This window comes from Melospiza georgiana, chromosome 20 (assembly GCF_028018845.1).
Source record: "Melospiza georgiana isolate bMelGeo1 chromosome 20, bMelGeo1.pri, whole genome shotgun sequence".
Lineage (NCBI taxonomy): Eukaryota > Metazoa > Chordata > Aves > Passeriformes > Passerellidae > Melospiza > Melospiza georgiana.
The window spans coordinates 4,947,029-4,962,131 of record NC_080449.1 but is presented as its reverse complement, the minus strand read 5'-3'; the positions used below and the strand labels follow the sequence as shown (position 1 = coordinate 4,962,131).

Genomic DNA, 15,103 nt, shown 5'->3' with positions numbered 1-15,103 from the left:
GGGCCAAACTGTATGATCTTAGCATGTTCTAATTTCCCGGAATTGCAGAAAAGCAGAACAATATTTGTAAACCTTCTGCTGGGACAAAATACATTTTGTCCCACTCTCATGAAATTAATGAAAAGAAGTGAGGCAGATATTCTTGGATAAAGCCTGCTGTGTGGCTAATGATAACCAGTCCTTTGTTTTTTCCCTGCAGGCTATTAAAAAAGAGGAGAGATGATCTAGTTGGTACCACAATGTTTACAGCTTTTCTGCTGAGCAGCTCTGAGAGCAGAATTCCCATTCTTACTGCTGTCCCACTGACAAACTTAAATCTCTGCCACCTCACTGTGGCATGGAACATCAGCTTTTTGGAGTTAAATATTTTTGGAGAGGTGCCACAACGACAGGCAGGAAGCAGAAAAGAAACCAACCAGCTGTGCTGCTGGGATCAGCTCTGAAGTCACCACAGTTTCACCACCACAGTGACTGAGTGACACCATCAAAGTACCTGAGCCCTTTGTCCCAGGTGCCCAAAAGGATCACAAGAAAATCGTAACACAGATCAGAGGTGTCTTGGAATTGTTCCAGTGGTATCACTTAGTCACAAAGCACCCACAGTGGTTTTTGTATCAAGGCTCAGAGCAACTCTGTCCCAGGATGGAGCTTCATGGACTGGGACTCATAATCAGAAGAAGGAAAGTGGCTGGGAACGGATAAATCATCTTTTGGGGATTGGGGATAAAGAGGCACTGAGGAGGGTTCCTGTTTATTACAGCATTAATCAAGCATTAGCACTTTTTGGTTGGTTCCAGAGGACAGAAGTATTTCATGAATAAGCTCTGCTTGGCGAACAGCTGGCTGCAACTGCTGACACTGAGGGTATGAAGGAACAAAGCCCAGTACCAAGGAAGACTCTGAAAAGTCTTTAGAAATAAAGTTCAGGAAACTTTTATTGTTACCATTTCATCTTTCTTCCCTCTGTTTCCTCACCAGATTGAAGGATCTTTGTCCTTTCTTCTTCTATTATTGGACTGAACTTTGGTGGAAGAAATACCTGAACTGAGATGTGAGCTCTCCATGGCTGCAACATCTTCACTGCTGCGGTGCAAGGTCTGCACCAGAGGGGACTGAGGACTCTTGGCCAATGAAAGCGATGACAAGAGGGGTTGGGGATGCAAAACGGGCCCAGATGGTGCCAACCAGATTTTTACTTTGTCACTAATTGACATGGAAATCTCTCTCTCAGGGGATGAGGCTGACAGCAATACCAAAGCCAAACACAGGGTTTGAATCTTCACCCTTGTACTCAGTAAAGGCTTTGCTGCCAAAATCACTGCCCTAAACCTGTATTTGTTAACCTAAATTCCCAAAACAGTGTGAGTCAGGCTTACAAACTTCAGTGATAAATCCACAGGCCTAACTGCTCTATTTTGCCTTACTGAGTACAAATTCTTGCCACAGCAGTGAATTTGGGCTCTGCCAAAGCACATCAGCCACCAAATAAAGGCTCCAGAGACATGGAATTTCTCCTACTGCCCTCTGTGGTTTCATTGCCAACGATCAATGCTGCAATACAATGCCTGTGCAAAGATAGACAAATTAAATCTGTCACAAAAAAAAAAAAAAAAAAAAAAAAATCTTTGGAGCATCTCTGGATTTTCTGAGGCTCTAGGCTGTGGAAGAGGATCTTCAGGCCTCCCCTACTCTTTGAGGTCAAGAGGAGGTTGTTCTCAAGTCAAAATGAACTTATAGACGATCTGTGAGATCAAGGCCATGAGATCTAAGTCCTCCAGACAAGCTCAGCCAGGTGGTTGTCTCCAAATTGTAATATGCTGGTCACAGAATAAGTGATAAAAGGGTACTGTCAGATTAAAAATAATGTATTTTTTTTCCTAAAAATTGTATTAGTTGCTACAGCTAACACCTTGAATTCTCAGAACTACAGTGTTAAAGCAATCCAATTTGCATTATGCCTTTGATGATATTTGCTTAGTTGAGTTCCTCTCCATTTGAACAGTATTAAAAATTGGTATTTTTCCTTTCAATGTTTTCAAGCATTAATATTTAAAGAATTTCCTCATTTGAGCTTTGTTCACTGGTAAGTGACTGAAGTCAAACTGAGCTAGAAGGAGTTTTTAAAAAACAACCTTGCTGGAGTAAAAAAAAAAAAATTGGCTTTTCTTTCCAACTTAATTATGTGTATTTAAAGCTCCAGTAGAGCTGATAATGTTGTTTAAAAATTTCTCTCTATTAAGCAAGCTATAAATATAGCCTGAATTGCTGCAATGGAAAACACTCCTGAAGAGTTTGTACTTTCCTTCTTTACCTGAACTTTAGTGTTGGGTATTTTGACCATTTAGAAGTTTACCCTCTATGGCTCCATGAATTGCCCTAAAAAAGCTGTAACATGGAATGCAGACAACAGAATGTCAGCTTTAATCTTCATCTTTTCTGTGCTTAGACTTCTAACTCATTCAGAAGAAACACAATATTACTTAAACATACTAACTTGTCTGAATTTGGAGTAATTGTAGGTATGTGGTACACACCTGATGCAAGTTATTTGACTGTGCCACTCCTCAGACTGCAGCCCAAGGAAGCCTGAGCTGAGAAGCTGAGGATTTTATGAGCTCACATCCACCCACAGAAAGCTGCTCTGCAATGAAGTGGCATTACCCCTGTTCTTATTTATATTTAGAAAGGGGCAGAGAAGAGTTTCATTACCCACACAGAGTGTGCAACAGGAACCTGGTACCCACCTCCCTCCTCACAGCCCCCAGACTCAGCTGTGCCTCCACAGCTGTGCCCACAGAGAGCTGTACACAGCACTAAGAGTATGGAGTTGCCTACCTACCTTCACAGAAGTGCTACAGAATTAAAGTCTACCTAAGAGTATTCATGTTCTGTTTGATGCCTGAGGGCCTTTTCCCTCTCCAAATACACATGAGCTTTCTGTGACATCTAATCCCCACTCCTCAGAGTCTGGAGTTAAAATAAACTGTGCACTGTTACAATATGCTGCTCATAGCCAACAACTAATGGGTCTCTCAAAATTGGCTGCTTCAGTCTTTAGCACAGATTTTTCTTAGCCAGGCTGGAGAATACCAATTCAGGGGTAAGACACTGCTGAGACCATTACTGAGATTGCATTTGGAGAACTGCAATGTGAGCCAAATACTGAGGAAAAAAAAATAAATTCATTAAACTCCAAAACCCATAATAGCAACGATGAAAGCCTTCAACAGCCAGCAGGAGGATCAATACCCAGACAGATATTCATCAATATGACCATAAAAAGAAATTGCCTACCTGTAAGGAGAATATGGGTCAAAGCAGGTCTTGGTGACTTCTGTTATCTCTGGGTTGCAGCACTCCCCCCCATCGAAGTTGTACCTCTCGTAATTACAATCCATGTCACACACCCCGTTCTGCTTCTTCTTGTTGAAGAGCGCGTGGCGCACGTGCCGGCAGTCACCGCCGTCGTAGCCCGTCAGGGTGTGGTTGCACTCGGGGTCACAGTTCTCGTCCCCAATCTTGCTGATGTCGCAGTTGGCCAGGATGAGCCGGTGGCGAAGGGAAGAGTTCTTCACCTCCAGCACCTCCAGCTCCCAGGTGATGTTGTAACGGCTGAAAGCCTCGTTCAGGTGCTGGTGCTGGAACTCGATCTGCTGCTGGCTGACGGTGGGGTTCTGGTGTTGGTCGTCGTACAGGTTCACCACGCGGTAGCGCACGGTTTTGTTGCGGCGGAACCTGGGCAGTTTGTTGTAGCTGGCGATGACGTCCGTGTTGTCGCACACCGTCTGCCCGCAGAGAGGAGGCTCCAGGCTGGTGTCCAGCAAATAGCCATGGTGGTAGCTGAACTTGGTCTGAGGGCTGCTGCCGTCCTTCATGGGAGACCAGGAGCTTTTCACATTCAGTAAACTGTCTTGAAGAACGAGCTGAGGTAGGGGCATGTCTTGCCTGTGGACCGCCTGCTCCATGTCCAACAAGATCTCCTTTTGAGACCGGGCTGTCCTCCAGAGGCTGAAGTGCTCCACGTAACCCCGATAGTTCTGGTTCAGGGCGTTTCCTCCCAGCATGAGCACCTTGCATTTCAAGGTCAGCAGGCTGAAGATGCTGCCCACTTGCTCTCCGCTCGTGGCCACCTGGGCGCCATTGACGTAGAGTCTCATCAGGCGCCCGTCGTAGGTGGCAGCCAGGTGCACCCACTGGTTGGGGAGGTAGCTGCGGTGTGCTGCAATGGTGGTGACTTTGCGAGCACGGTCCGTCTTCAGCGAGAAGAAATAGCGGGGGTCTCTGTTCCCCTGGTCACTGACGGTGTTAATCCCCAGGACCCAGCCTCGGTCACGGGAGGTGTAAGAACATTTGTCATACAGTCCTATGTGCCCCCAAAAGAGAAATAGGAATAAATAAGGATGACAGAATGAAGGCGTTAGTCTTTAAATTGTGTAAATATATCTCTCTAAATGTATATACACACACTCACCTACATCTGTTAGATAGTTAGTGCACAAGGAAGACTTTAAATCATCTAGTGCACCACTGTGGGAGGTCATGTCAAGAATTCCTATTAAAGGTAAAGATTTGCCAGTGGCGTGTACAAATGGGATTCCCTTTTCCTGACCAAAGTCCAAAACTTTCCTGCAAATACCTATCAGCAAAATGTTGGACTGTGCATTTGGTTCTTCCCTTCCCTCAAGCCATTCATCAGTGGTTGAAAACAAAAACAGTCTTGAGAACCAATCCCTGCTGATGTCACTCATCCCTCATACCCCTGAACCGTGTGTCTAATAAGGTCCAGAAGGAAAATAAATACAAAATCTAAATTCTGTACACTTTGAGAAGCACTGAGCAGCTGCAGTCACCTTGTTAAGTTCAACCATGCAAATCCTGCAGAGAGTGAATGGGATGTGTTCAGGCTGCCTTCAAAGTCATACCCAACAAAAGCCAGTGGGCACATGGCATACACTGGTATATACCACGCTGGGAAAAGGACAAGAAATCCACACAGATGGACATCCCCAGAAAGATGGACATTCAGAAAGGTTCCTGCCCCCTCACAGGAACACTTCCTAACACCTCAATGCACCGTGAAAAGACTTCTCTCCCAAAGAGTAGATCCATATTTGGAGCTCTCTCACCCAGCCCTCAGACAGCTCCAAGCAGTGGACAGAGCCCATTCCTCCCCAGTTTGGGACACAAGGCTCAGCCAGTTAAAGACAGACATTTCCATCCTTCAGTCCTCAAAGGCCAAGGGCTGCAGGGACACCCCTCACCAAAAACAAAATCATTGGAGCTTTCAGCACCAAATGGCCTTTCTACTATCAGCACATAGAAAACAATCCTTCCCCAGAGCCTCCACTTCCAAAAGCCTAAAGGAAAACCATAAATCTCTGACAGTTCAGTCCTCGCGAAAAGACTAAATATCCCCTTACCTCACCCCTGCACCCTCACCCTCCCCTCACTACAACCAAATAACATCTTCTGCTTCTGACTAAGTTGCTCAAGAGCCATCTGTTAACAATCACTCATTAACAGTGCAGTCTTGTCTAGTATCAACAGAGCAAAGGTTACAGGAGCATTCACTGTATTTTTCCTCCCCTCTCCCAGCACCCACCTTCCCCCCTTCTCCTCACACCCTGCCCCTCTCCACCTCCTCCCCCTGTAAAAAAACTCTTCTGATGGGAAAGTTAAAAACATTTAAACGGCCCTTTTTTCTGCACGCTGGTATTTTGCTAGGGATTCTGAGCTCCCCCTTTTCCTGTTTCCTTTGGAAGAGAGATCCCAGAGTTCGGAAGGTAATGTGTTTATTCATCTGTAGGGTGCACTCAGTTCAAAACCTTTTCAAGACCAGCTTCTGGTTTATACTGCTACTTCTGATCATGAGAAAGGAGAGGAGGAGAACCAGGCAAGGAAAAAACAAATGTGCTAAAAAAAAAATTAAATTTGCTGGGATGGGTATTTACCCGAGGAACTTGTGATACGAGAGCCAAAGCTACCAATAACCTTCTGGAATCTGTTTTTGAAGCATTTTTAAGTTTTTCTTTAGGAAATAAATGCTTTTACATAGCATTCATTTTCAGTTGGATGAGAGCCCATAAAAGTCTGTATTTTTATGCATCTCAAATGAAGGTATTGTCCAGTGATGGTGGGTAGATAATACTGCAATGAATAAGAATACAGCTGGCAAGACAAGTCCCTCTCCCAAATAAGTCATAAAAATCTCAGCTTATTGTAATAAGACTATTAGAGCTGATCAGGCATTTTGTAAGAGAGTTTTTGCCTGCCAGGAAATGCCAGCATGGTGAGAGAAGAAAAAGTGATGCAGAAATGGGCTTGTCCCAACAAATCCCTCTGAGAATCTGCATGTCTTCAGCACAGCCAGGGGAACCCCAGGGACTCCCTGGGCTGTTTTGACTGAGGCACAGGAGGACAACTCAACCCTGCCTCAATCCCCACCATCTCCAGCCTCATTTGCCACCTCCAGTGACCAAATCCTCCAGGTGTGTGGATCACAAAGCAGCTGCACACACACGTAAGCTGCTCCACCCGTTTCTTCAGGCATCCAAGATCCCCACGGTTGGATGGACAGCTGGAAGTCCTGGAACAGGTCTCCAGTTCCAGGAAAGCCCACCATACAGTTTTTAAGGGTCAAGAGTTCTTGCTCTTTACACTGACCAGGGCTAGAAATATTCCCCCAAAGAACTGAAATTATTGCAGAATGGAAATCCAGTTTCCCAGGCAGCATTTAAAGAATATCTTCCTCTCTCTGAAGCGCTGCCTGATGCTGGTGATTGACCTCAGCTGAGCATGAGGAGCTGCTGGAGGAATACTACAGAATAGTAGCAATCCTCCCTTGCCTTTGAGCCTTTAAACCCTGATGTGATGCAACGTGTCTTGAGTTGGGCTCAAACAGCTGCCATCAATTCAAGATTTACAGGGAGCCAAAGAAGGACAGGAAAAGAAAAAATCCAGTGACAAAAGGGACACCACTGAACACACCAGTATGAAAGCTGATGAACTAAAACACTCTACTATTCCAGTTCCTTGCATTTTCTACTTTAAGGCAAAGGTCATTGCTGAATCCTTATGCCACGTACAGTATTATTTTCTCAAACTTTTACTATTGCAGACTCCAACTCTTGATGAAAAGATGGATTGAGCACAAGCCTTTCAGCAGCAAGAGTTTGTTTTATTCTTAAGAGAAATGAAAAAAAATTTAGAAAAAGGGACGAGAAACCCACATCCCCTTGTGCTGGGATAAGAAACCCAACTCCCTTGCAAGTTGTACCAGTTCCTCATGACCCTCTTTTGCTTGAATGCTTCACCTATTTTCCCAATCCTTCCCTTTACTTTTGGCTTTGGACTGAGGATCCTCCGGCTAAGGGAGTGTCACTTTTCCGTTTTGTCCCCAGCACAATGAAACTAATTTCAGCTGGGACACTGGATGTCATAATAAAAGAATTTATTACTTCTTCTATGACAACTAATAAGGGCAAAGCCATTGGAAGAGGGACATGTGAAATAATTGCCAGAACTTCTGAAAACTGAATAATTTTATGTTTTCACAATTTATTTCAATTTAGTAAAAGGTTCCATAGCCGTGAGTTATTTCTCAGACATAATTAAGAACATTTTAAACAAGAAGAGGCCTCTTTTACCCCAAACAAGGCTGGTTTTGAGCAAAATCACCCCACATAATGGTTGACACTCCAAATTTTAAGTCAGCTGTGACCACAATCAACATTTACATAGAAATGTACAGAGTTTAAATTCTCATTTACACTGAGAAATCTTTACAATAATGCAGTGAAGGACATTTTTAGCTACTTAATATCTCTTTACCAACCAAAGAGGCCTCATGGTAAATGAGACACAGCCAATGACTGAAAAACCACAATTTGGCGAATGTGCCTGAACTTTCTGAGCCAAGAAATGGTGTGAAATAAAACTGATGTTTGTTTTCCCCACAGAAATTAGATTAAAAAAATATGTACAAGTTTCATACGGCAGCAAACAGTTTTCTTCACTTCTGCTTGCCCTGAGTTGCTAGAAAGGGATGGAGCTCCAGCTGAGGAGAACACTGACAGCCCTTCCTACTCCTTAGTCTGAATGATTTTTTCCTTCTAAAGCTCTTGTTCCTGAAGCCCAAGGGATTGAAATGGAATTTTGTGTTTAATTAAAAAAGAAAAAAAAAAAAAAAAAAAAAAACCAAAGAAGAGGTGGTAGTTCAGCTTTTCAGCAAGAGGCTCTGGAAGCCTCCCTTCCCCACAAAGGAGTGAGTCACTTCTTGGAGGACTTTGGAGAAGTTCACAAACAGAGGAAGATGCCACATTCCTTTATGCTTGGCCAGAGTCAGACTTCAATGGCCCACAAGGCTTCTTCCAGTCCTATGATGTTTGTCCCTTATAGGAAAAGTAAATTCCTAGGCATCAAAAGAGTGGGGAAAGCTGGATAATTCAACTCCAGCAGCTCAAAGCCAAAAGCCAAACATGGAAAATGAGAAAGACAGTCTCCTTTTCTTTTACAAGCAATATCTCAGTTCTTTGGCTACTGACCCACAATAGCTCCACCATCACTGTCCATCTGACCTCTTCCAGCACCCCCTAACCAACACCATCATTTATGACCCACTTTGTTTTCAGGACTTTTCTGGAGATTTAAATAAAGCCACATCTTTATGTGGTCTCTGTGCACTGGGCAGGGTTTGGCAGCATGAGCACAGCACGGAACACCAGCTGCTGAACTTGTGGGAGACAGCCCTGGGTGAGGACAGGAGGCATTGCTATAACTGGGATGGGAGCAGAGGAACAGGAACTCACAGCTGGAGGCTGCTGGAGCCAGAGCAGCCCTCTGTGGGCAGAGTTTGACACAAGAGAGGCTGGAGTAGCCCATCCAAGCTGCTGTAGCCCACTGTCATGCTATAAATAACATCCTCCAGGGCCTCCTTCTCTCACTTCAGTGCCATTTCTTATGTCTGGATAACAGCAATCTTAGCAGCAACCAACCCAGCCATAGAACGAACGAAGAATTTCATTCTCCACGCAGGAAAAGTTTCCTCTCTTTGCTGAGCAATGGGAAGTGGGGGGAGAGGGAGAGGGGGAAAGGCAAAAGTAAAAGTAAAAAAAAAAAAACCAAAAAACTTGTTATGGTTTCATTTCCAGGAGGGTGAGGTGGGGGAAGGAGAAGAGGGAGCAGATTTGACTTTGAACACATCAGGTGCTGCGGAGCCGTCAGAGCCGCGCAAGGCAGAACAGAAAACAGTGCCCTGCACTTCTGAAAGTTGGCCGTGCCTGTTTTGCTGGGAGACTCCAACCAGAGGTGACAGGACTCAGTTATGAAAGGGGAATTTAGGTCAACAATCAAAGCTGCAGTCAGGGGGCCCAAGAACAGGGAGCTAAAGGTTGGGGCTGTTTTTTTCTTTAGCATGCTTTAATCGTTCAGTATCAAAGCGCAGAAGAACGCTTGAAAGAGCAAATATTCTACAGGAACCTATAGAAAGCTTTTATCTGTCCAGAGGAAAATAATTAAAACCGACAGATTTGGGTTAAGTATCCCCATGTTCCATGCAATTGGATAAGTCAGTGAAGATCCACTGGAGCAGTTCTTGAGTTCTGCACTGGATATTTCATGGTGTGACGTTGAACCCAATATAGTTTTACAAAGGGGAGAAATAATCACTCCTTCCCTTTGCTGTGCTTCCCCCAGCCCCACTTCCTTCCACAACAGTTAAATAATTCAAAGTCCAGAGTACTTAAGGCAACATCTCTGTCTATACCATTTCCAACACAGCTAAGAGGCCTCCTGAGGTCACCCCCTGAGACAAGGAGCGGTTCAAGAAAACCACCTAAGGCTTGCTCAGGTGGCAATGTACTACTTAAAGAGCAAAAAGGGGATGTTTGCTGCTGCTATCAATCTAGCTGAATTCACACCAGGCTTTATCCTTTACAAGCTACGCCAGAGGATTCAGACCTGAGAGAGGACGGAGTTCTTTTTGTTCTGCTGTGAAAGACAAGAACTTCATCGTGTAGAAACACAGAGTCTAATACAGCCATGCCTAATTAACATTGAGAATTTAGCCCCAGGCTCTTTAAAATCAAAATCTTTATATCAGTGTAATTTAGCATCAAATTAGGCGTACATTGTGTACTGTTTCTCAAATTCCCAGTCACTCATTTGCTCAATGAGATACCTTGAAGTCTGAAAACAGGGAGGTGAGAGCAACTACAGCAGAAAGACATGAATTTATAGTGGCTGGTTAGTTATGAACATTACATAAATCCTTCCCTGTTGATAACGAAATCATGTGGGCTGCAAGAGAGCAGCCACTGGCATGGACAATCATATTAGTGACACTCCAGTGAGCCTATTGTGGGAATACACCCGCTAACAGTATAGAAGAGCTTACTGCAAATACATCTGGTAGGCTGGGCTTAGTGAGAAATTACAGATTGTGAGGGTTTTGAGGTGTAAGGAAACACACAGCACAGGGCAGAGGAGGAGCTGAGTTCTTGCAGTGTTATAACAGGGCCAGTCCAGGGCTGGGTATGGCTTTTCCTTTTTCTCCTTCATCTACAGCCTCAGCGTAAACAAGGGTTAGTGGGAAGGTTTGCTCCTTATCTAGATCTCCTTAAGCATTTCACAATAAAGCTGCAGGACCAGTGGAGACTGGTGCTTGGTGAATAAACTGTTTATGATCTAATAACCAGCTTTAGGCAGACTTTTAGATGGACAGAAAAATGCACATCCTTCACAAGGGTCAAACTTCAGTCCTCCCTACAAAGTCTGGGATCACAGGAACATTCCAGACAAGGGTAAAGATATTGTAATATGAGCAAAACTATTTATTTCCCCTGCCTTGTTCTGAGAAACAACTGGATATTTTTGGATGAAGCTTGGAAAATCAGTATGTGTCCATGTTATTAGAGATGATTTTAACACACACAGGCATAGGAACAGCGAAGATGGTAGAGACAGGCTTCCCTTGGATCCTGCTTGAAGTCAAACTCTGATATTCCATCAGGAAATCACTGGTGTATGTCACAAATATGGGAGACTTTGCATCCAGCTTGATTCAGACAAGAATTCAGGGTTTTGGCTGCCAATTTAGACACTCTAGTGTTGCCTTATTAAAAAGTTGAGTTTAGTGTTTATGAAAACCCAGATAACCTTCAAATATCAGAATGGAAAGCACTCAGTATGTTTGTTAGTTTGGCTGAAAGGGATCATCACACACCTCTGAACTCCCAAGTTTATCTCTGCTCACTTCTCAGCAGAACCAGATTACAAATTAACCCTCCCATTGTACTCAGGCATCTGATTCACCTCCAGAGAAACCCAGCATTAGCACCATTCCCACTTGAAAAGCAGGTGTTGCAAAACACAGGGATACACATCAGGAGGAATGCATGGAAACCATTCATCTTTCACAGACACATGCACACCACACACAAACCTGAGAAAAAGGACACGAAGATAAAGGCACAGCAGCACAAGGGTCACTGGACTCACACAGATTAAGGAACCCAGGAATGTTTGGTGGAACACAAGTCACCTCTGCTTCCACATCTCCTCTTCCTCCCTGTGCTGTTTGCCAAACAATGATTAGCTATCAAAGCTCTACACAGAAATTTACTCTTGCTCACACTGAGTGGCTTTCCTCCCCTTTGTAAGAGTTAATGCTTGAGAGCAACCACAGAGTATCTTCTGTGGAAAGAACAGACACGTAATATCATAACTTCCAGGCAATCTAAATGATAAAGAGATGTTCCTGGGCTCCTTTTAGAAAACAGCAGAGAGAATTGATCATAAACTGGGTCAAGATAGGTCAGCATACCTCAGAGCAGATCAGATGGCCAGAGCATCCCAGGAGGAAATATCCTCCTGGAAGGATTATTAGGGGCACATCTGTGCCATCAGATGACCGTGCACAATACCCATCAGCTCACGGGGAGTTCAATATGGCATTTCCTTTCAAAATGTGCTTTGTGTCTGACAAGCAGTGCAAGTCAATCAGCTGCGGCAGCGCCCGAGCCCGGAGCGGGGCTGGAAACGCGCCCGACACGCTGCCCTGGACGGCCACAAACACGGGGCTGGGAGAGCTGGAGCCCTGCACACGGGTGCCTTGTGGCGCTGATCAAAACACACAGCCAGGATTAAAGCGGGGGACAACAACATGGCTTGTTTTGCCTTTTAGAATTCCCTTGTCTCTGACCTTTACGGCAGCTTTAGGGCAGCGCTGGAACCAGCTGAGCAGTTACTACTCCCAGCTGCAGCCAGGAGAGCTTTTACACCATTGCACAATGCTTGTGTGTGTGTGTGTGTGTGTGTGTGTGTGTGTGTTTGCAGGGGGGAGGTTAGGGCTGGAGAACAAAGGAGGAAATCTAGTGGCACCTAAATCAAACATTATGATCAATGAGGCAGTGGGAAGAGAACCTGGGGAGCAGGGACAACCTTACAACCTTTCCAGGATCAGACAGATGGCCAACATCCACATTATTACAGAAACAAAACAAAAACAAAAAATTCCATGAATGCAAAACTAGGGCACCCTGCGAGGAGACTGTAAAAATCACATCATGATAGCTTAGACTTGTCTTTGTAATTGAGGGGCATTTCCACATGAAACAGTTCTAGTTATTTAATTGGATTTTGAGAACATTCTTGGGCAGACACTTTGTGAGTGCAAAACTGAGTAGTTCCAGTGCATTTGAGCTGATTTATACCCTGCAAGGACTTTGCCTTGTGAAAATTAAATATCTTATTGTAAAAAATATCTCAGATCTTATCCAGACCCAAATATCTTATTGCATCTGGCTTTCCCATATGACTGCATCTTTCCTGTACTAATAGAAACAACTGAGGCATTTATCAACCTTCAAAGAACTGACTCCAAAACAATCCACAGAGGAGGAGGCTGCAACAGCAGTGGGGAGAAGGGAGCTGATCCTGCCTGTTCTCTGCTGTTGCTCATGAAAGGGATCTGGGCCTTCACTAATCCTGACTATTTCATGCCTCAAATTCCCTGCTCCATACTTGCACACAAGTTCCAAACCCATACACAAACCACAGAGATATTTCTGCTTTCTAGGAAACGTCCTACTGAAAAAAAACCCTGCCTCTCTAACATGATATAACTATTATAGTATGCATTCCAGATAGGCTGGAGTCACCACATACTAACCTAAGTATAGAATTTTAGAGCTTTATTATTCTGCTCGGTTTGAATCCAATTTCATTTGTTTTGGTATGATTTTCCTCCTGGAAATACCTGAGCCTGTATTTCTGCTCTACAAATACCAGTGATCACTTGATCTGTGAGCACAAATAAATAGACATCTAAAAGCAAATTCTCACACAGATACTCATGATGTCTTAGAAGTGCACGGAAACAAATTCACACCTATTAAACCGAAGACTGTAGCTGTGAAAATTCAAACTTTAGTTCTTAAAGGACAAGATGGGACAGCGATGGGCAAACCTCCAAAAGGTCACAATTCTGCTTCGCTTTCCATAAGTGTTGCCAAAGCTAAATCCTTCTCGAAAGTAATTGACCTTCTCAAGTCTGCAGAACTGGGAGAAAAATGTAAAAGAAACAAGCTACCTTGGAAGATTTTTGGCAATTCTTGTATTTAGCTGAGCAGCAGGAAATATCATATGTCCAACCTTTCTTATGTTATTTCAGCCCTTCTACTTCTGGTTAAATTTGGAAGCAGAGCAATGAAGACTAACAAAATACCATGTACAGGCACGATTTTCTCTGTGCAGGGGCCTATATATACATGTGCACATGGCTTGGAGGGAGCAGACTGGGGCATTTGGAGCACTTGGCTTAAATTTGAGTTTTGAGGAACAGTCTCCAGCTGGGGATGGCTCAGATGAAATTAAATCCTGTCTCTGAACACTAATTAGCTTCAACAGGGTTTTGGTTAATGTTTGCAACTCAGCTAAAGCCACAGGAATAGGTCATTCCAGTATCCTGCATCCCCTGGACAGGGGTTCTGCCCTGAGAGTGAGGCAGACCACCCAGCAAGGGGATGAAAACTTAAAGTCACCCCCAAGTTATTCTCTGCTTTCTCATCCACTTTGTTTTTAAGGGTTTGCTGTGTTGGCTTCACATTCTTGGCATTGTCAATGGTCCCACTTCCAGAGGGAAACTTTAATTTTTGCTCCCCCAAGTCTGTTCTGGAGGTAAACTCTTGGCATCATTGAGGTCAACAATAAAGCTCTTACAACCTTCAATGAGAAGATTTCAGTCTTGTTTTTCAGGTGGTTTTCAGACAGTGCACTGGACTGTTTATAGGGGAGAAGTCAAGTCATTGCTCAGCACATCATTCTGGAAAAAGGTGACAATATCTAAACAGGATTTAAAATACCATATGAAACAGAGCCTTACAATTCAACTGCAGTGATGGTGAGGAAACACCACAATCAGCTGGAATTATCGTGGTGATCAGAAATATTCTACCAGTGTCAAGGAGAGTCCATAGAAATTAAAGATATAAAGTAAAATATTTGAAATTAGTATCTTAGTGCTGCTTGTACTTTACTGTTGGCTTCAACCATTTTTCCAGTAACAGCAAAAAAACCCTCAGAATACTCTGACATTAGAAGTTCTTAGACACAATATAAGTGATCACTGAATTAATTCCTCTTTAAAGACCTTGCAGTTTGGAAAAACAATTAGTTCTCTATTGAAAGCTATGGTGACAGATATTCCACCACTCTGCTCAGAAAGGTTTTTCAATTACTGACTACTTTCAAGGCTAAAACACTGCTAAAATATTCTGTTCTGAAGTTGCTTAGTCTCCACTGGATCCACTGGATTTACTTATGTCCTCTAGTATTCATTTCCAACCCACAATTATGAGTTTAATATTCCCAAAACACTCATTTAAAGATCATGGTGATCAAGTCACCTCCTAATCTTCTTGAGTCCAACACTTCAAGACTTGTTAGAAATCATATAATTATTGTCATTGCTAATTGTTTTCTCTCTAAATCCTCTCCCATACAACATCCTTCTAAAACAGTAGACACCAAAATGGGACAAAGTGCTTTGGCAACAGCCACTCCAGTGTCATTACAGGGGTAACACAACCTCCCCAGTCCTGCTCAA

The 15,103-nt window shown here is 43.7% G+C and overlaps 1 protein-coding gene across 1 annotated transcript in view; it reads right to left on the bottom strand.

Annotated features, from left to right (window-relative positions):
- Positions 1 to 15,103, bottom strand: part of PAPPA (pappalysin 1) — a 175,474-nt gene that overhangs the window by 144,570 nt on the left and 15,801 nt on the right. Inside the window, exon 2 of the mRNA XM_058038277.1 lies at positions 3,295 to 4,363. Coding sequence (XP_057894260.1) covers positions 3,295 to 4,363 — 1,069 coding nt within the window. The remainder of the gene's footprint in view (positions 1 to 3,294; positions 4,364 to 15,103) is intronic.